General features: G+C 64.1%; 1 protein-coding gene across 3 annotated transcripts; it reads right to left on the bottom strand.

Annotated features, from left to right (window-relative positions):
• Positions 1 to 1,072: 1,072 nt before the first annotated feature.
• Positions 1,073 to 15,488, bottom strand: BRD3 (bromodomain containing 3). 3 transcript variants are annotated; one of them, XM_006107838.3, is made up of 11 exons: positions 15,170 to 15,488; positions 14,292 to 14,429; positions 13,363 to 13,510; positions 12,367 to 12,581; positions 10,283 to 10,654; positions 9,854 to 9,982; positions 9,187 to 9,378; positions 8,049 to 8,278; positions 5,659 to 5,951; positions 5,328 to 5,450; positions 1,073 to 4,051 (listed from the first exon to the last, which is right to left on the bottom strand). In XM_006107838.3, the coding sequence occupies exons 1-11, from the start codon at positions 15,380 to 15,382 to the stop codon at positions 3,936 to 3,938; spliced, it is 2,169 nt and encodes a 722-aa protein (XP_006107900.1). In that variant the 5' UTR covers positions 15,383 to 15,488; the 3' UTR covers positions 1,073 to 3,935. The 3 variants fall into 3 exon arrangements, with proteins under 3 accessions (XP_006107900.1, XP_014305346.1, XP_023604278.1); XM_014449860.2 differs by having other exon boundaries at positions 13,363 to 13,456; XM_023748510.1 differs by lacking the exon at positions 13,363 to 13,510 and adding an exon at positions 11,716 to 11,794.
• Between the last annotated feature and the right edge of the window lie 4,610 nt (positions 15,489 to 20,098).

Below are 20,098 nucleotides of genomic sequence, written 5' to 3'. Positions count from 1 at the left end.
AATTTCCTTCTTGCTCAGCTGCACAGATGAGTGTTTACATGGTGCCCCCGACGGGTGGGTGGGGGAGCCCCGGGGGGCGGGCACTGTCTTGCTGTCACCCGTGCACATCGCATGCCCTGCGCCTCCCGGGGTGAGCTGGTTGGCCGACACGGAAGTGCCGCGGTGGGGTCACACCGCTTCCCCAGACGCTCCCGTCCAGCCCAGGCCTGGTCCCTGCTGACGGTTCTCGGCCACCTGCTGCCTCAGTCAGCGCTGGAGCTGGAGGGAAGCCTGTCCCTCCTGCACCCCCAGCAGAGGCGCAGTCCTGCTCAGGAGGAGTCCTTCATGACGCACGGGAGTGCCTGCGCCCACAGCCCTAAGACTGGGTGGTGGCAGGGTTGGCCCAGGGCATGGAGGCAGCACCTGGGGGTCCGCTGGCCATGGCGGGTCTGCACAGGTCAGTGTGCAGGTGACCGTGCACTGGGGCACGCGGGCATCGCCGGCCTGAGTGTAGCTGGGGACACGGCCGCCCGTCCTCGGGGAGGGGCTGGAGGAGAGGGGCTCCGTCTGGACAGGTGAGTGTGGGTGGGAACGGGCAGGGCGCCCGCCAGCGCAGCCTGGGAGGGGGATGGAGGGGGGTGTCACGGGGCCGGGCCTTGGGCCAAGAACCTTTTCCCCGGGTTGGCCAGGTTCGCAGAGTGGTGTCAGGACGCCTCCTCCATTCCCCACTGAGCGGAGCGGGGAGCCTCGGCGCGTGAACCCATCTGGTCTGGCGTGGTTTCGGGGGAATGTCTGCTGGGCCTGCACCTGAAGTCCTGGGAACCTCAGGAACCCCGAGTGCAGACAGAGGCGCAGGAGGAGCAAGGACTGGAAGGTGGGGGAACCCGCACTCTAGGGGGTGGGCGTTCCAGGGGCCCCTGAACTGGGTGCCTCATTGCGGGCTGAGGGGCAGAGTTAGGGGCGCAGCTTTGGGTGTTCCCACCAAGAGCTCCAGGCCAGGGCGGGCTGGGGGGAGTGCTCCCGCCCTGACCACCCCCACCGTCCGGAGAGCGGAGCCACCAGCCGCACAGGAAAAGGCACACGCGGCACCTCCTTTTTTATTTTTATTTTTTTGCTTTTATTATGAAAACAAAACAAACGCCCAGGAGAAGGGTCCATGATTACCAGAAACATCGGAGCACTTGCTACCATTTTATTCTGTGTGTGGAGGCCAGCATTGCAGCAAACAAGCTAAAACTACGTACAATGGACTCGTTTTCAGTAACTGACATTTACAGGAATATACTAGGAACGGCACTAAAAAGTTTAAGAAAAGGTACGGTAAACTCGCATGCACATCATACAGAAAAGCAACGTTTTAAATATAAAAAGGAAAACGGGAAGCGTCACGCGGGGGCTGCTTTCCCCAAACGACTGTAAAAGACGTGAATCCGCAAAAGAACAAACCCAAACGCAAAGGCGACGTATCTTACAGTGTGTGGCGAGCAGGGAGCCGTCCTGCCCCAGGACGCGTGCAGCCTGCCCTTGGCCCTCGAGGTCAATCACGAGGGTGTTTGCAAAGCCATTCCCTCCACGTGGCCGACCAGCTTAACACGCAGGTCCTTCCCCTTAGACAGACTCAGGCCATGCACGCAGGCCCCCCTCCCCTGCAGCCTCCCCAGCACAGAGGGGCATGACCAACACCCGCAGGTGAGCTGAGGCTGGAGGGGCCCAGACGGGAGAGACCGCTGTGCAGTCCGGACAGAGAGCCGCAGGGACTGCAGCACCGACGAGCCAGGGACAGCGCCCGGGGAGGCCCGAGAACCCGCTGTCTCGCCCAGACGGCTCCCTCCGCGCTCAACTCTGGGGCCAGGCGCTTCTCCCGCTAGCGGCTCCCACGGGTGACCCTTCGCTCCCCACCCTCGTGTGGGGCTGGCGCTCCACGGGAGCCCCCAGGCATCACGTGAGACCCTGCTCGCCCATCGGGCACTGGTTCCTTAGTCGTAGGTTAAATATGCCACCAAAGGCCTGTTTAGAAAACACTTCGAAAAACTAGGGAAACTTTAAAAATGGCAAGTTTTAAAACCCACTTATATATTTCCTATAAACAAAACTTAAAAGTTTAACAAGCTGGCCCAGAACTCACCAAGTGTCGGAGTCCCCAGGAGTCAGGGAAATGGAACTCCACCCCCCCGCGCCCTCGGCGGAGCGCGGGGCCACGGCGGGCCCACGGCCACGAGGGGACCCACGGCCAGGAGGGCTGACGCGGCGGGACCGTGCCACGGTTTTTACCGTCGCCACCTGTTCGGGCACTGCTGACCAGCCCCACCGATACCGGCACAGACCACACCACGGCTGCACCTCCGCACCCACGGGGGAAGCGCCCCGGGGCTGCCTGGGAGACGCCCGTCTCAGCCATTTCTGCTGAATGGAAAAGGCTTGAGCAGGGGGCCCTGTGTAGTCCTGTGGGGGGCCCTCCTGGAGCCGGAGGCTCTTTGACCCCCGAGAGCGGCTGGAAGACTGCATGGGGCAGCGGGGCGCAGTGCCTCCCCAGGAGGCCTGGAGGTGAGGGGCCCGCATCCAGGGCTGGGGGGGGCCGGGCGGGAAGGCCGAGCGTGCATTCCTGGCTGGAGCCACGGCGCTCGGAACCCAGGCCGGCGGTGCGGGCATCCCTGCGCTCAAAGGCCGTCCGGGAGCCTCCGGGCAACACAAAACCAGAACATAACCTTCTGTTAAACTCTGTATATTATTATTCTTTTCTTTACAATACAAAGTTAAAAATCAAGACTTAGATTTACTATACATTTTCCCCCTCTCAGATTACAAAGTTTATATTATATAGCTGGGGTTCCCTAAACCGGGTTCTTTTAAAACAGTCCGAGGGAGACCAGGAGAGTACAAAACGACTACACAAGCCGAGGGGACGGGCGAGCTGCAGCGGGGGCGCCGGGCGCGTCTCCGACGTCACACACACAGGGCGCGGCCCCACCGCCGGGCGGGCGGGCGCGGAGCACCGCAGGGACTAGCACCTGGAGCGCCTGGGCTCCGCAGGCCAGGAGGCCTGCATCTCTGCTGTTTTTTTTTTTTTTAATGCATTTCTTTTCTGTTTTTCTTTTCTATTTTTTAAAAAAATGACCAATGGTGTTAATAAATAAAGTATTCATATATACATGAGTGGGACGACGGTTCTGGAGTGTGCGGCCGCGGCAGCGCTGACGAGGTGGGGACACACATAGGGGGGGACTTTCGTAGAAAATTGCTGAACCTTACAAAAAAGTCTCCTTTTTTTTTTTATCTTTTCTTTTTTTTTTTTTTAAGTTGAGGTAAAAGTTTCAGTGTATGAAACCTGCACACGCAGCCTCTGTACCCACACCCGGGAGCTCCTGGCATCGCAAAGGTCAGAAAACCTCCACAGCCCCTTCCACGCACGCCCCTGGCCGTCCTCCCACCGCCACCCCCGGCAAAACTCAGTCGGAGCCACGAGGAACCCCGCCTGGCCCAGCACCACTTCCCACGCGGGCCAACCGCCCTCGGCCCCTGCAGGAGGCGGCGGCCCTCGGACACCAGCGGGGAAGGGACGAAGCCAACAGCTTCCAAACACAGAACGGCCTTGGAGACACTGCGTGGAGGCGGTTCCCGGACCGGCGCGGGCCTGGGACAGGGCTTTGCAGGGACGGACGCTCCGATGCATCGTCCTCGTTTTCCTGCGGCCACCAGGTCAGCGTCTGCAGCTGTCACCTCCGAGCCCTCGGACTCAGTGGCAAAGAAGAGACGTGATGCGGACGCGCACCGTCTCGTAGTCCGGGACCCACGACCTCTGACCTAGGAAAGCGACAAGGGCGGAGGCCGGACACTGGGTGACAGAGAGACCTGCACAGCGTGAACGGAAGGAGTATATTGACTGTAGGAGGGGGCACTGCGGAGGTCGGCGTGGCCAAGGGCGGCGGCCGCGGGCTGAGTGGCCAGGCCCGGCCGCCTCACTCCGAGTCGCTGCTGTCCGAGCTGGACCCGCTGGAGCTGCTGCTCGCCGACTCCGAGGAGCTGCTGCTGCTGAGCCGGGAGGGCCCTCCGGGGAGCGCGGCGCCCGATTTCTCTGGGGGAGACGCAGCGGGTGAGAGGTCGTTCCCGCGCCCCTGGATCGCCCCACGCCCCCCCTCGCGCTCCACCACGCCGTCACCCACGCGGCGTTTGCAGCACATCCAGTTTCACACCCACTACACGCCACGACCCACCCACGCCTCGGCCCGGTCACGTGATGAGCGTGTACACGTGTCTGTGGAAGAGGAGGGAGCGCTAATGAGGCTGCGGGTCATGAGACGTCTGTGGGTCTGTCCTGAGACCCCTGAACGCCCGGAGGGTAAAAATGTCCTGTTATTTGTAAGATCCTTTGGGTCACCCCCGAGCTTATACTAATGAGTGTCTGGCTGGGGCCCCCAGATTGCCATAGGATGGGGCTGGTCACCAGGAGGACCAAGCCATGTAGGAGGCGGGAACTTGGAGCCCCATCCCATGTGGGGGGGTTGGGGGGGTAGAAGCACATGGAGCTGGGAGGGTGGCCGTCCGAGAGGGCGAGGCAGCTCCTGGTGGCCACCCCTGGCTGTCACTCCTGGGTCACACCCTGTATCACGGCCCTGAGAGGAGGTAACGCGCTCGCCTGAGTTCCGCGAGCCGTGCAGCACGTGACCGAGTGGAGGAGGGGGGCTCGGGAAGCCCCGGGTGCAGCCAGCAGGTGGGTCAGCGCTGCGGGAGGCCAGGACCCGCACCTGGAGTGCGAGGCGGGCGCTCTTGTGGGCCGAGCCCCGCCCTACAGGTCTGCACTGATTCTGAGGACAGTGTCAGACTGAACTGAATTCCTGGGTATCCAGGTGGCATTGGAGACTGGACAACTGGCTGAGAAAACCCCACTGTCTGGTGTAGGAAGGGTGGTGAGTGAATATAGCATAGATGGGGCACATCTGTACTACTGTCACTTAGAAGTTACTTATAAATAAAAATAAACAAACAAACATATACAGCAATATGACCATCCAACACCCCAGAGATGGAGAAAATGAACGCAATCTGCTACAAGGAGCTGACGGGGTGTAGGTGGGCTGAGCACCCCCACCTGCCGACAGAGAGATGCCGCCCATCAGTTGGGCGCAGGCAGGCGCAGGAGCACTGCTCTGCCTCCCCAGGGTGAGCCAAGGGGGCCTCCAGCCCTGAGCGGGGCGGGTGCTGGGCGGCAGCTCCCAGCTAGGAAATCGGGCCTCGTGACGTGGTGGAGCCACCAACTCAAGCTGGGTCTGCGGCCACGCCTGCCCGGTCCCCCCCTGCCCCCCCCACCCCCCAGCACGGCCCCCGCCCCCAGCCGCCAGCATGCCCGGTACCTTTCTTGGCGGGCTTCCTGCTCAGCTGCCCGCTGACGTCCTGCAGCCGCTTCTCCAGCTCCTTCTTCTTTTCCTGAGCTAACTCCTCCTTCGACTTGGCTGCCTGCTTCTTCCCGCTGGCGGCTGTGGGAGAAGCCGAAGCTGAGCCGGGCGGGGTGGGGGTGGGGGTGGGGGCGGTGGAGGGACAGGCAGCCAAGTGCACCCGCCAGCCCACCTCAGTCCCCAGCCGAGCACAGCCGGGCCAGGGGCTGAGGGCGAGGGGCCGCCTGGCGCTCCACCTGGACCGCAGAGGAGGGGGTGGGGGTGCCGCGAGGCCAGGCTCCCGACTCACAGAGCGGCTTCCTCTGCTTCTTCTGTAAACACGACTTGACATATCGCTCCAGCTCCCGCAGCGTGGTGGGCTTCAGGGTCTCGAAGTCGATCTCGATCTCGTCGGGGTTGGAGTCCCGGAGCGAGGGCTCCCGCGACTGGATGATGTGCACCACGCGGCCCAGCTTCTCCCCCGGCAGCCGGTTGATGTCCAGGCTCAGCTGGCGCTTCTCGTCGTAGCTCATGGGCAGGCCCTCCTCCTCCTCCTCCGAGTCGTAGGAGGCCGACGCCTGCTTGCCGCCCTTCTTCGGCTGTCTGAGGCAGGAGGCAAGGAGCGGCGTGGCGTGGAGCCCCTGTCCCCTCGGCCCGCCCCTCCCCCTCCCGTCCGGCTCCGTCCCCTCCTGGCTCTCACAGATGCCCACGGTGGGGCCCAAGCAGAGGCGCCAGGCTGGCTGCCTGAGGCTGCCCCCGGCTGGCTGGGTCCCGGGCCTCACTCAGAGCCCCACAGGCATCTCCCACTCAGCAGGTCAAACACTGACCTCTGCCTACGTCCAAATCCGCCACGAGAAGGCAGCTAAGGGGATGAGGAGTAAGAACAGGGGACAGACAGGGCATGATGCGCAGTGAGCCGAGACCCTAGGGCACCAACCGTTACATTAAATATAAACAGTCTAAACACACCAACGAAAAGAAAAGGACGAGCAGGTTGTATAAGAAACAAGACCTGCCCTGGCTGGTGTGGCTCAGTGGATAGAGCGTCAGCCTGCGGACTGAAGGGTCCCAGGTTCGATTCCGGTCAAGGACACATGCTGGGGTTGCGGGCTTGATCCCCAGTAGGGGGCATGCAGGGGGCAGCCTATCCATGATTGTCTCTCATCATAGATGTTTCTCTCTCTCTCCCCCTCCCTTTCTCTCTGAAATCAATAAAAATATATTAAAAAAAAAAAAAGACCCGACTTACATTTTAAATATAAAGACAGAAGTAGGTTAAAAGTAAAGAGGAGGGGGAAATCGACCATGCGAACACTGATCAAAGAAAAGCTACAGTAGCGGAGTTAATTTCAGACAAAGGAGACTTCACAAAAAGGGAGGTCACTGGAGACAGAGGGACGCTGCATGCTGACAACAGGGCCACCTGACCACGGGCCATCTCGGTCCTGCAGGCGTGTGCGCCTGACCGCCAAGCTTCCAAATACGGGAAGCAGAATCCAACAGAAATGCAGGAACATGGGAAAGCCAGAGCTGGAGCTGGGGGATCCAGCTACTTCCTCTTGGCAATTAACAAATAAGTCAGCGGGAGCAGAGACCAGCCCGTCGACGACCACCTAGGTCCGCCTGACCAGGTTTCTGCCTGTTGGCTGTTCTGTTTGTTTTTTCCTGACTGACAGACACTCGGCAGCGGAGAAGACACACTTTCTGCTCCAGTGCACATGGACCTTCACCAACGCTGGGCCAGACAACAAGTCTTAACAACTTTAAGTGTTCATCACTGACCTTAACGGAATTAAACCAGAAAAATCCCCAAACATTTGGAAAATAAACACACTTCCTAAATTTGCGGGGTAGCATTTAGATGGAAATGTATAGCATTAAATACTCTATGAGAAAAGGTCTCGCCCTGGCTGGTTGGCTCAGTGGATAGAGCGTCAGCCTGCGGACAGAAGGGTCCCAGGATGGATTCCAGTCAAAGGCACATGCCCAGGTTGCAGGCTTGATCCTCAGTGGGGGGCGTGCAGGAGGCAGCCGATCAATGATTCTCTCTCATCATGGATGTTTCTATCTCTCCCTCTCCCTTCCTCTTGAAAGCAATAAAAAACACACACATACACATATAGACATATATATATACACACTAGAGGCCCCATGCACGAAATTCGTGCACAGCTAGGGTCCCTAGGCCGGGCTGGCGATCAGGGCCAACCTGTGGGGTGACCGGTGGGGCGACTGGGGGACTGCTCACTGGCCCCGGCCCCCACCACCGCCAGTCGCCTCCCTCTGTGGGGTGACTGGCAGGGTGACTGGGGGCCCCCTGCTGGCACCTGCCTTGGCTGGCCTAGGGCCTGCAGGCTGGGGGCAGCTCCTGCATTGAACGTCTGCCCCCTGGTGGTCAGTGCACATCATAGCGACCGGTAGTTCCGCCGTTCGGTCCATTTGCATATTAGGCTTTTATTATATGGGATAAATATATATATGGTCTCGTGGTGCTGGTGGTGGGGGGGATAAAAGGTGGAAGAGGGCACAGAGGGGATACAAGACAAGGACACCAATGCCCCACCCTCGCTCCGTGTAACGGCCTAGGCTCTGAGCACCAGGGCTCGCAGCCACGGGGCCACGCTGAGCCCCACACCCAACGCTCCTCCCGCCCAAGGCGCGAGGCCCGGGCTCCCGGGGCCAGGGCGACGGTGGGCCCACCTGCTGGCCACGGTCGTGCTGTTGGCCTTCTTGGTGGGAGGCTTCTTCTGCTGGGCCTGCTTGGAGGGAGGGGCGGCCTTGGCCTTCTTCTCGTCCTCGGACCTGGCCTTGTGCCGCTCCTTGTCCTTGTCCTTTTTCCTCTTCTCCTTCTCCTTCTTCTCCTTCTTCCTCTTTGGCTTGTTCACGGGGGCCTGAGACAGGGCGGCCAGCTGCTCGTGCACGGCCTTCAGCTGCAAAAGAGCAGGCGCTGAGCGGGCCCCGGGCACACCCGGCCACCTCGCACCGGGGGCCACACAGGCCCAGGAGCCACGGCTCTGCCCCCACTGCCCGTGACAGCTGGCCCGTCGCCGGGCCTCAGTTTCCTCAGGTAACCTGCGGAGAAGGCATCTGGTCACAGGCGGCGCAGAGAGCAGCAAGACCAGCCTGGTGATAAAACACGCAGCCTGGGGCAGGGGCACAGTAAGGACTCGGTAAATGGTGGCTGACGGTTTTCTTATTCGTTTTTATTGTTTAGATGAGGCAGACAGAGGCTGAAACGGCTGCACAAAGGCGGTGTTCACAGCAGGTCCCGGGGTGGGAGGATCCGGTGCCGACGTGTGCTGGCAGCGTGCTAAGTGCTCTGTGCTTCTCATCCCGGCAGCCCCCGGGCACGAGGGGCGGGGAGCAGGCCGCGCTCAGCCGTCTTCCCGGCAGTGTCATCTCTAAGGAGGCTCAGGTCAGAGTCAGAGGCCCACCCACTCTGCTCCTCTCCCTGCCAGAACCCCAGATGTCAGGCACCTGCTGGCTGCCTGATGCGGGGAAACAATTCACGTTTTTCTCAGTCCATCGTCAGAACAGCTCAAGCAGCGGGAGAATTGGTCCCAACTTGAAAATGAGGAGAGGGAGGCAGGGGCCCTTGAGGCCAGGGCAGGGCAGCCTCATTCCCGAGAGAGCCTGCACCCCCAGTGGCTGCTGCCAGAGCCTTCCCGCCAGGCCTTTCTCGGGCAGCGCGAGGCACCGGGCCCACCAAGGCTCCGGAGCACTGCGGGGCCAGGCCGGCAGGCAGGGGCGCGGGGCCTCAGAGCAGCGCGTCCTGGTCCCTGCCCCCAGGCGCTGCAGGGGAAGCCCGCCGGGGCCGCTGGCAGGGCGTGAGGCTCACCTGCTCCTGCAGCTCCGCCAGCCGCGTGGCCCGCTCCTCCTCCGAGTCCGAGCTGGCCGAGTCGGAGGAGCTCTCCTCGCTGCTGCGGCTGCTCTCCGTGCCCTTGCTCACCACCGGGGCTGCGGGGGCCGGCAGCGCGGGCGCCTCTGCCGGCTCGTCCGGCATCTTGGCAAACCGCATCTCAAACACGTCCTGCGAGAGAGCAGGGGCTGCCTGAGTCCTGGACGCCCCGCCCTCCCACGTGCTGTCCGTCCGTCTGTCGGCGACTACTGTCAGGAGCACGGGCTGCCCAGGCCGCCGTCACCTCAGAGTGTCCACCACTGCAGCCCCAAGACCTCACCCCCAGCGCAGAGACTGGCCAGACCTCCAGTCTGCGAGGCTGCAGGAGCGACACCGGCCCTCTCCCTCCCCCTCGGCCAGAATGTCCTGCATGCTGCCCCCACCCGAGTCCGTAGCTCCCGGGAGGCTGAGGGGCCTTTTGGCACCAAGTGCCAGGAAGCAGGTGGCGGCCGGCCAGCACTTGGGCCACCACATCGATGGACACGGCTCCGGGCCTCCCACTGGACGCCCTGAGACACCGGGGTCTCCCCTAGGGCCCCGCCCGGAGCTGCGGACCCCACCTCGCCCAGCGGACCGCACCCCCGGCCCCCGAGCGCGCCCGGGTTACCTGCAGCTTCCTGGCCATGGCCACCACCTCGTGGTCGGGCGGGTTGTACTTGTAACAGTTGGAGAACATTAACCGGATGTCGGCCGCAAAGCCCTGTGCGTCCGGGTACTCGCGGCTGTCCATCTTCTTCTGTAACAGACGGCGACGGGGTGTGAGGGGCGCTGCCCGCGTCCCGGGCTCAGCCAGACGCCCCTGCTCACACGTCTACCCCCATCCGAGCCCGGAGAAGCCCCGGGCGGGAAGCCTCGCACGGGAGCTGCGGGCCAGGCTTGGGTTTCAGCTCGGACCCATTTCTGTCTGGTGAGGGCGTGGCCACTGGGAGGGCCTCCTCGCCTACACCCCCCACCCCCCACCCCCACCCGTTACAGAAACCTGCAGCGCTCCGGGAGCCGCATGCCCAGCCGAGGCCGCCCCGCCCGGCGCCCGCACCTTCACGGTGCTGAGGTCCATCGGGTGCTTGATGATGTCGTGGTAGTCGTGCAGCTCCAGCGCCTCGGCGTCCACGGGCTTGTAGAAGGGCCAGGCGTAGGCCGCGTGCTTCTTGGACAGCAGCTCCTTGAGGATGCTGTCGCAGTGCCGCAGGTGCTCCGACAGCCGCCCCTTCTTGCCCGCGTGCTGGGGCACCTCGCCGTCCTCCAGGTCCTTCCGGGGCGGCTTGATGGGCCGGCCGCCACTCTCCCGCCGGGCCACCACCTTGGCCTGCTTGGGGTCTGACAGCGGCGGGGGCGACTCGCTCCGGCTGGCGGTGATAGCGGACGTCGTGGGCGTGGTCGTGTCTGCTTTCCGCTTCACGCCCTTTTTCTGCGACAGCAAAACCACCAGTGAGCGCCAGGGCGAAGCCGGCTGAGACCGTGAGTCCTGGCAGCTGCTCTGGAGCACCGACTCCCGCCCAGGCACCGAGCAAAGCCATGCCCGCTCGGCCGCGTCCATCCTCCCAGCTGCCCCCACAATGGGGACGGAGGCTCAGAGGGCCGCGTCGCCGGCCCAAGGTCACACAGCTGGCAGTGGTGAGGCTGGACTCGGGACCTTCCCTGAGCTGCCCTCTCCCTTTGTGCCCCAGGCCCCAGCGGCTCGGCACACCTGAGCCGTGAGGGGCAGCATGCAATCCACCCGCTCCTGACCAGCACCCGGGCTGGCTGCGCCAGGGGCTCCAGGTCAGGCGTGACCGAGAGGCCGCCATCGGGATCCTCACCAAGCAGGACTCAGGCTCAGGGGCGACAGAGACAGAGGGAACGTTCCAACAAGGACCTCAAAACCGACGCCCTCCAGGCCAACTGTCTGGAGCAGGAGAGGGCAAGGCATGCGGGTGGGGGCGGGGACAGCAGGGGCTGAGGGGCGGGTCTGGACTCCACCCTGGGCATGATGCGGAAACACCCTGAGCTGGAGTGGGTGTGTCCGGTGAGAGCATGTGTAATGCCAGGGCAACGGGGCCCGCAGGTCTCTCTGGACACAACAGGAGCCCTGGGGCCTCGCGGCCATGTGCCCGAGCTGGGGCGCGGTGTCCCCGAGACCACTCAGCCGGCTCCCGCATCTCAGCTCAGGCAGAGGCCACGAGCCAGGAGCCACGCGCGCCTGGGCGGACGGCCTCATACAGGCCTGCTGTCTACAGTCACCAGGGTCGCTGCCCCAGATGAGCCCCTGACCCCTGGCTGCCAGGGGCCCGAGCTGGCTCTCCACAAACTCCTGACGGGCACCCAGGGATGCCAAGCACGTGCGCAGGGGCCCAGGGGGCTGGTCTGGCCGTGGCAAACAGGACATGCTCCAACACCAGCCGGGCGGGCAGTGGCGGCCGGGCCGGGAGCCGTCCAGAAGTGCAGGCAGTGAAGGCCGGGGGATCAGGGGGCCACGGAGGAGCGTGTTACCTGCGGGGAGCCATTAACCCCCTGAGCGCCTGCTTCCTCATCTGTAAGATGGGGGAACACTGCCTGCCCCAGAGGGTCGCTGCGAGGGTCAAACCGGAGAAGACGACACATGTCAGTGCCTGCGCGGCTGCTGGGAGTGAGCGGGACGGCAGCCGCCAGCCCCGACCGGCCAGGGCAGTCCCACGGGAAAGGTTCCCAGGCGAGGGGGGAAGCGAGGGGAGAGACAAGCGAGCGGGAGATGAAGGTGCAGGTGCTCACACTAAGGGGCACACGATGCAGGGGGAGGCGATCGCCCTCCCCACGCTGATGGCTGAAAACCCGAGTGTGCGCCGGGCAGGGCAGGATGGGCCGGGACCCTCCCACCCTCCTCTCGCACGCCTTCCCCACCTGGCCCCGTGCACCGCCAAGGCCCGGGTTTCAGGGCAGAGAAGCTGGGGTTCGAGTGCAGCCTGCCCTCGCCAGCCATGTGACCTGCAGTCCCCGAGCCTCGGTCGCCTCGTCTGCCTCACAGGCCCGGCGAGAAACATCCAGAAGTCCCATGCACCAGACGCCCGACACGCACACGCCGGTGGCCAGGGACGGCGGCAGAGTCCCCGCCTGCCTGCCCCCCCTGCCCGAATCCGGGAACCCTGAGGAACCCCGGACGCTCACCTTGATGACGGGAGGTGTGGGAGGGACCACGGGGATGATGGGCGTCGCTGGAGGCGGTGGGGCAGCAGTTGGGGGGACAGGGACCGACGTGATGTTTGCGGTGATAGTTGGCACGGGGGTGGCAGCAATGACGGGCGTCTGGGAGACAGTGGGGGGGACGCTCTGAAAGGGGGTCGCCGGGGAGACAGAGGACACGGCCGCCACTTGCTGCGAACCTGAGGACAGGACAGGAGGTTGAGCAGGCCAGGCTCCTGGGCAGGCGGGGCAAACACCGTCCTTCCAGAAGCTTCCTGGACCATCCTTCAGCCGGCCCGATGTCGGAGGAGCCCTGCCTCCCCAAACACGGGCCCTGCATCTTGGCCGCCTCCGTGGGTGCTCACCCAACAAGTAAGGGCCTCCCCCTCTGGCCGGGCCAAGCCACACAGCCTGGCAGGTAAGATCAGGCCTGCGCCTGAGAAGTGGGATTAACCCTGACTCCATCAGGAGCCATCGGAGTGACCCGCATGGAGCTACTGAACCACCCGCAGTCCCCACCTGCAACCCGGCACGGCCAGCAGTGCTGGCGACCCGCCCGGCCTCTCTCAAGGGCTCGGCCACCTCCGGCCGCCTCTCCATCGGGACGCACCTCCCTGCCGGGTTCCGGGACCAGGTGAGCCCCTAGGGCTCCCCAACAGGTGGCACAGCCCCTCCCGTCACAGAGAACACAAGGGTAAAGGGGCAACGTCCTCAGAGGGGCGAGGGGGCAGCAGGGACTCCAGAAGAGGAGGCCGCGGAGCCAGGGCCGGGAGGAGCATGGGGACGTGGCAAACTACCACTCCTCCCAGAGTGCTCCAGGGCAGACGGGCCCCACCAAGGCCCCCGTGTTCCGGACGGGCCGCGGCCACGGCTGAGACCAGGCCCTGGAGTGCACGTCACCACTGCCCAGACGTCAGACGGGGAGCGGAGCTGAGGGGCCGAGGGCCCGGCCCCGGGACGGAAGGACCACCGCACCGTTACCTGCACTCTGGGCTCCTGCAGCCGGTTTCCGGCCTTTGCCCTTCGGAGCGGGGGGCAATAATTCAACTTCCTCCTGGGGCATCTGGGCCACTTTCTGCAGAAAAATTTTCTCTAAGGCTTGGGCCATTAGCACTATGTCATCTGTGGGCTGAAGACACGGGAGAGCCGAGGTTACATGCCGGGGAAGGAGCCGCGCGCCTGCAGGACACGCTGGCTGAGCTCAGAAACATCTACTTGGAAACGTGAGACAGCGGTCGCCGACCCAGGGTCCATGAGGTCTGGAAGGTTGGCGACCGCTGTGCTAAGAGGCCCTGGCCGGGCGGCCCAGTGGGTTAGAGCTTCGCTCCCAGGCACCACGGTGGCGAGTTCCACCCCAGGTCAAGGCACATACAAGAATCAACCGATGAATGCCCAAATAAATGGAACAACAAATCTACGTCTCTCCCTTCCTCTCTCTGAGACCAGTAAGTAAAACTTGTAAAGAAATTGTGGGGGGGGCAGGAGGGAGGTAAAAAGAGTAAATTTTAATGTGGAAACTGTTTAAAAAAATTAAGAACCCCCAGCAGGTGTGGCTTAGTGATTGCGCACTGACCTATGAACCAGGAGGTCGCAGTGCAATCCCCAGTAAGGGGTGAGCAGGAGGCAGCCGACCAAGGAGTCTCTCTCATCGTTGATGTTTTTACCTCTCTCCCCCTCTCCCTTCCTCTCTGAAATCAGTAAAAACATATTTAAAAAAATAAAGAGCTTGGTCTGTGTCACCTCCTTCCGGAAGGCCTCACCCCCTCCCGCGGGGACGTGGCCCACAGTGCGTGGGGGTCACGTGTGGGGATCGGGGCCCGAGTGTGCAAAGTGCCCGGGCCGGCCCAGGTGTCCCCGGCTGGTGGGCGGCTCGCGGGGCATCGGGGCCCCCGCCGCACGCGTCTTCTCACCTTGTTGTAAATGTAACAATTTGTAAACATGGTGTTGAAGTCCTGCATACACTCGCTTGCACTCCAATAGTAATTGTTTTCTAGTCTCTTCTTGATAGTCCCCATGTCCATCGGGTTTTTTATTATTTTATGATAATCCTGGGGGAGAGATTTCAGAGGGTTACTGACCGACTCTACATCATCATCCCACGATTCCAAGTCTTTGCCACGGGGACGGGGCTGGCCAGGGCCTGGCCCCAAGGGCAGCTGGGCGTGCGGTCTGGGGCAAGCGCTCGCCGGCTCGGGACCTCTGGCTGACAGGGTTCTACGGGCTGAGGCACGGAGCTGTCTCGCTGGGGATGGGGCCTAGCCCCGCCCGCATTCCAAACCTCGTTCAAGGGCCCGCAGGTGGGCAGGGCTGGGCCGGGCCCAGAACCCAGCTACCAAGTGCTGACCCAGGGCGCCCCCTGGAACACAGGGTCCTCTATGTGGGTACAAGGAGGAAAGCCACGGGACGCCGGGTCAGCACAGCGCCAACGGGGTCAGCACCTGGGCCGCTCTGAGCAACTGCCCCCGGCGGCTCAGCGGAGAGCACAGAGCAGGGGGAGGGGGGGACGGAGCGCACACAGGGGGGCCTTCGCTCCTGGACCCTCCTGTCACCAGGAGGCACGGGTTCTCCCTGCACCGGGGGCAGCGCCCTCCCTTCCCCTGTACCCCAAGTAGCCCCTCTTCTCCTTGGCCACTAAGGGCTCTGAGCTGTCCCCCTGCTTGAGGCACGGGCCATGCCTGGCTCACCAGCACCAGCACCAGCCACGTCTCGGGCACCACCTGTGCCAAGGCCGGGAGTGCAGCAGGTCCGCGAGCCGGGGCCAGGCGGGGGCGGGGCGGGGCGGACTCACGGGCAGGTTCAGCTTGATGGCGTCCACGGGCTGGTAGAAGGGCCAGGCGAACTGGTGCTTCCACAGCGTCTTCACCACCACGTTCTGCATGTACTGCAGCTGGTTGGTCTTGCGGCCGGGCTTGGCGGGGTTGGCGACCTCGGGCGGGGGCGGGTTCACGGGGCCCGGGGCCACCGGCATCCCCGCGGGGGCAGCCGTCGCCGTGGTGGACATCGTCCGGGGGCGTGCTCACTGGCCGTAGCAGCAGCGGCTCAGGGCGGCCCTCGCGTCCTCCCCGCAGAGGCGCGACATCCCATTTCCAGGCCCGACCAGGCAGCACCTGGGGGAGAAGGGACAGCAGAGGAAGGCGGTCACCCGAGGTCCTGCCGCCTCGCCCCAGCCACCACCAGCTCCCCGCACACCGCACCGTCGTGGCAAAGCCCACGGCCCTGGTCACGCCAACCTCACCTGCCACAGAACCACTCTCAAGGGCCTCAAGCAGGGCACAGAGAGACACGGTGGCAAAAGGCCACCTGAGCACACGCCGCCTGGGCAGCACAGGGGCGGGGAGGCGGCTGCCGTCCAGGTGGGGGCCAAGGACCCGGCCCGGCTCACTGCCCACCGCCGGGGCCGACTCCACTGCAGTGGGCCGGGCAATCCTACAGGCCCTAAAGGATTAGGGAGCGATCGATCCACAGGCAGAGAGCGACGACCCCGCAGAGCCGAGCCTGCCAGGCAGACCCTCGAGCGAGCGAGGTTCTACCGTAACCGCGAGAACGGCTGTGGGTTTGTGATGGCGGCCAGGCTGTGACACTCGGTGGAACCCGGAGCTGGTCAGCACCCTGTCGGTAGCCGGCAATGGGCCATGTGGCGTGTCTGTGCCACGACTGCTGGCACGCCAGCTGAGGCTGTCCCCGCGCTGACTGTGAGACACTGGCTGGCACCCTACGCTCTGCCCCTGCCACCCCGAGCGGAAAGGGCTCACCATCCACCAGGCACTTCTCACCCGCATGCCAACCTCCCGACCACCCGGGGAGCCCGGCTCCCCTCCTCCACGATCTCCCGGAGTGAGTGGCGCCTGCGTTCCTCCACCTCACAGCCCCGGGGCAGCGACCCGGTCTGCAGGGTAGCTCAGTGGGCAGGCCAGTCGTGTCGGCTGGTGCCAATGGTGGAGCTGGGCTTTCACCTCAAGACAGAAAGCTTGAGCCTGGCCACGTCCCGGGTTAATGGACACCTGGTTGCCTTGTGCCAGGCGCAAGCAGGTCAACAAGGTGGGCAACCCCAACTGCGGCCAGAGTGTGCCCATTTCGGTTCTCAGTGCCCCCGCTTCTTCCTGGGATCCCAATGACCCTGGGGGGGAGGGGGACGGCCCTCCTCACTCAGACCCTCTGCATGAAAGCACCGCCCACCTGGCCTGCAGGGCGCACTGTGCCCCCTGGCTCCTCTCCTGTCCTGGCTGCAGGGACGCAATGGCCACGCCCTCACCACACCCTCGCCTCCTTCAGGCCCTCTGCTCCAGCGCCACCCCCCACCAGGGCCTCCCCGAACCTCCCAGAGCCCCAGGCAACCCGGTGCCAACCCCAGCGCTGGGCTCCCAGTGCAGTCAGCCCTGGTGTCAGATGGGTCCCTAGTCCTGCCACACGGCCCTGGGAGCCCGGAAACGGGCAGGGTACAGCCAGGGGCCCAGAGTGACCTTGGGGCACGGGGCCCGCAGGAGGGTCCAAGGCTGCTGGCCCAGGTGCAGACCGGCCTCCTCCAAGCTCAAGGACGGACGGGCGCGGCTCACTCAGGGACACACTGGGCCCGGCCCTCAGCCTCCCTCCCTCTTCCCACCGTGGCTCCATACCTGCGGCTGAGCAGGAAGCCAGCCCCGGGCCACAGCCACGGGACGCATCCCCGACCTGGGGGCGCCCCCGAGCAGCACAGCGGCCGGGCAGGCAGGGGGCCTCGGGGTGCAGCCACACACCAGCCCGGCCAGGCCCAAGGACCGGTGGCCTCCAGGCAGCTCTCCTGCAAGCCTGGCCTTGCCTGGCCCCTGGACGCTTCTCTAGACCGGACAGCGACGCCACAGGTGTGGACAAGGGCAAAGGGGACCCATCGGGAGGCAGGGGGATCCCCACCGGGAGGCAGGGGGACGGCGGGAACCTGGGCCCCCTCGGCCCCCTCGCCCACAGTGCACGTTGGCCCCCGAGGCTGCCTTCGCTCTTTCTGCTTCATTTCTGAACAAATAGGTTTTCTTCTTAGAACGTGCGAAGGCCCGGCCGGTGGGGCTCAGCGGTTGAGTGTCGACCTATGAACCAGGAGGTCAGGGTTCGATACCCGGTCGGGGCACATGCCCGGGTTGTGGGCTCGATCCCCAGTGTGGGGCGTGCAGGAGGCAGCAGATCCATTTTTCTCTCTCATCATGGATGGATGTCTCCCCCCCCCCCCCCGAAATCAATAAAGATACTTACCAAAAAAAAAGTGTGAAGGAATTTCTATTTTGAAAAAAATACTCAAAACACAAACCAACCAGTCCGGCCAGGGTCGGGGCTCCCACGGCGCCTCGGTCAGGAGGCCGGTGTCTCGGAGCGGGGTCTCCTCCTCCGAGGGCGGGAGACGCTGCCCGGGCGTGGAGACCAGCCCCGCAGCCCCGAGTGTCCCTAAAGGGGAACCGGAGGGCACGTTCCCCAAGAGGGAGCGCTCGGCACAGCACCGCGTCCGCCCCTGGAGTCCGGCCGGCCACACCCGCACCCTGGGCCTGCCCGACAGATCCCCGCAGAGCCCACCTGTCGGCGCAAAGCAAGGGCGCGCCACCCCACTGAGCAGCTGTCCCTCGGCCACCCTCCCCTGGGTGGGGGCTCAGGGCCTCGCTCCAAGACCAGGGAGGCCAGTGCGGCTCCCAGGAAGAAACAAAATCAGTAGCCCCCCCCCCCCCCCCCCGGGTTCAGCCCCGAACTGAGCCAATAACGGACAGAGACACAGCGACGTGGAGGCCGACCACCACCAAGGCGCCCTGGCGGGTGGCTCCGTGGTTATTAGAGCGTTGGCCCTCGCACGCAGGGGTCTTGGGTTCGATTTCTGGTCAAGGGCACACACCTAGGCTGCAGGTTCACTCCCCGGCGGGGGGCGTGGTGGGTGCGGAAAGCAGCCGATTAACGTTTCTCTCTCATCTACGTTTCTCTCCTTCTCCCTCTACCTTCCCCCCTCTCTCTAAAGTCAATTTTTTATTTATTTATTTTTAATATATTTTATTGATTTTTTACAGAGAGGAAGAGAGAGGGATAGAGAGTCAGAAACATCGATGAGAGAGAAACATCGATCAGCTGCCTCCTGTACATCTCCCACTGGGGATGTGCCCGCAACCCAGGTACCGGAATCGAACCCGGGACCCTTCAGTCCGCAGGCTGACGCTCTATCCACTGAGCCAAACCGGTTTCGGCTCTAAAGTCAATTTTTAAGAAAGTCTAGAAAATTCGACAGCAGCCGCACTGGCCCTCCTGCCACGATGCCAGGCCAGGGCGGGGGTGGGGGTGGAGGGGACGAGGCCTGGAAGGTGGGCCGGGGCTGGGCCAAGGGGGCATCTCCAGGCTGGCCCAGCCCAGAGCCAGGAGCCCTTCCTTGGGCTGGGGGAGGGACAGAAGCGGCTTCACCTCCACAGGAGCCTGGTCAGGAGCCTGGTCCTCAGGGGGCTCCCAGCGAGGGGACACCTGAGGGCCTGCGGGGAGGGAGAACTGGGGACCGTGCCCAGGAGGGGGAGGCGGAGGTAGGAAGAGAGCCAGGGAGCAAGCACCCACCTCAGAGGAGGGCCCGGGGAGGGGCGAGGGGCGGGCTGTGCTCACCTGGGCCTCCCCGCCCGCCCGCTCAGATGCACCAGCTCCACCAGAAGGCAAGAGTGGCCTTCAAGCCCTGGCCAGCTTGGCAGAGTGGACAGAGCGTCAGCCTGCGGATTGAAGGGTCCCAGGTTCGATTCCGGCCAAAGGTACATGCCTGGGTTGCGGGCTGGATCCCCAGCGGGGAGCGTGCAGGAGGCAGCCGATCAGTGATTCTCATCATTGATGTTTCTCTCTCTCCTTCTCCCTTCCTCTCTGAAATCAATAAATATTTAAAAAAAAAAAAAAAAAGAGTGGCCTTCAAACAGGCTCCCGGGCGGGGCTCACTCTCTGCACCCCTGAGGGGGGCTCCCCACTGCATCTCTCCAGCCCCGTCTCCTTGTGCCCCCTCCTGGCCCAGCTGGTGGGGGTCACGTGAGCTCCATCTTCCAGGTGGAGGCTCAGAGGTGAAGGGCAGAGCCAGGCCCTGAACGAGGCAACTCACCCTGACCGACCCCCACTGCCGCCCCCCGGAAGCCTGACCATCCTGCTGGGACAGGAACTGAGGCCGGGAAGGCCACTGAGTGTGGCCCGGGCTCCCAAACCCCAGGTGCCAGGCCAGCCTCCCAGGCACTCCGACCAGCGGCCACCCTGGAGCCTCGGCCTCAGCCTCGGGAAACAGGATCCGTGAGGGCAGGGCGGCGCCAGTGACAGACGGAGCCAACTGCCTCGTCTGTGGGGCCCGGGGAGGGCAGCCGGGCAGGTGAGGACCCCCCGCTGGGCCCTGCTGGGCGCCACCTCCCACCCAGGGAACATGCCATGCCCAGCAGGAAACAGTGCCTGCACGTGGTGTCCGAGGGGCCTCTGCCCACAGCAAGGTGCCCCGACCCGGGCCCCCGCGCCCCTTGGGTTTAGATCACACCTGCCTAGCGGCCCCACGGGCACCCCTGCAGGCCCCTCCCCAAGGCCAGGCCCCCACGACCCCTCTCGGGGCTCAAAGGGGAATGCCTGCAGGTGAGGGACGGCGTGCCAGCGCCCACTGCCCGGAGGAAGAGAGGACCATCCTCCCTGGCCCAGGCCGTCCGCAGAGCACCCTAGAGGCCAGGCGGGCCCGGCCCTGTGGCACAAGGCTCAGCGCGCCTAAGCTGCACGACCCTGG

This window comes from Myotis lucifugus, unplaced genomic scaffold (assembly GCF_000147115.1).
Source record: "Myotis lucifugus unplaced genomic scaffold, Myoluc2.0 scaffold_1471, whole genome shotgun sequence".
NCBI lineage: Eukaryota > Metazoa > Chordata > Mammalia > Chiroptera > Vespertilionidae > Myotis > Myotis lucifugus.
The sequence above is the reverse complement of the archived record's forward strand: the minus strand, read 5'-3'. Positions and strand labels throughout refer to the sequence as shown.

Bases quoted from the DNA above. Each gene is read 5' to 3' on its own strand.
- BRD3 (XM_006107838.3), bottom strand. From the start codon at position 15,382: ATGTCCACCACGGCGACGGCTGCCCCCGCGGGGATGCCGGTGGCCCCG. The intron at 9,379-9,853 runs GTAACCCGGGCG...GCTCTCTCGCAG, and splicing joins CCATGGCCAGGAAGCTGCAG to GACGTGTTTGAGATGCGGTT. The intron at 5,952-8,048 runs GTGGGCCCACCG...CTCCTGCCTCAG, and splicing joins AGCACGACCGTGGCCAGCAG to ACAGCCGAAGAAGGGCGGCA.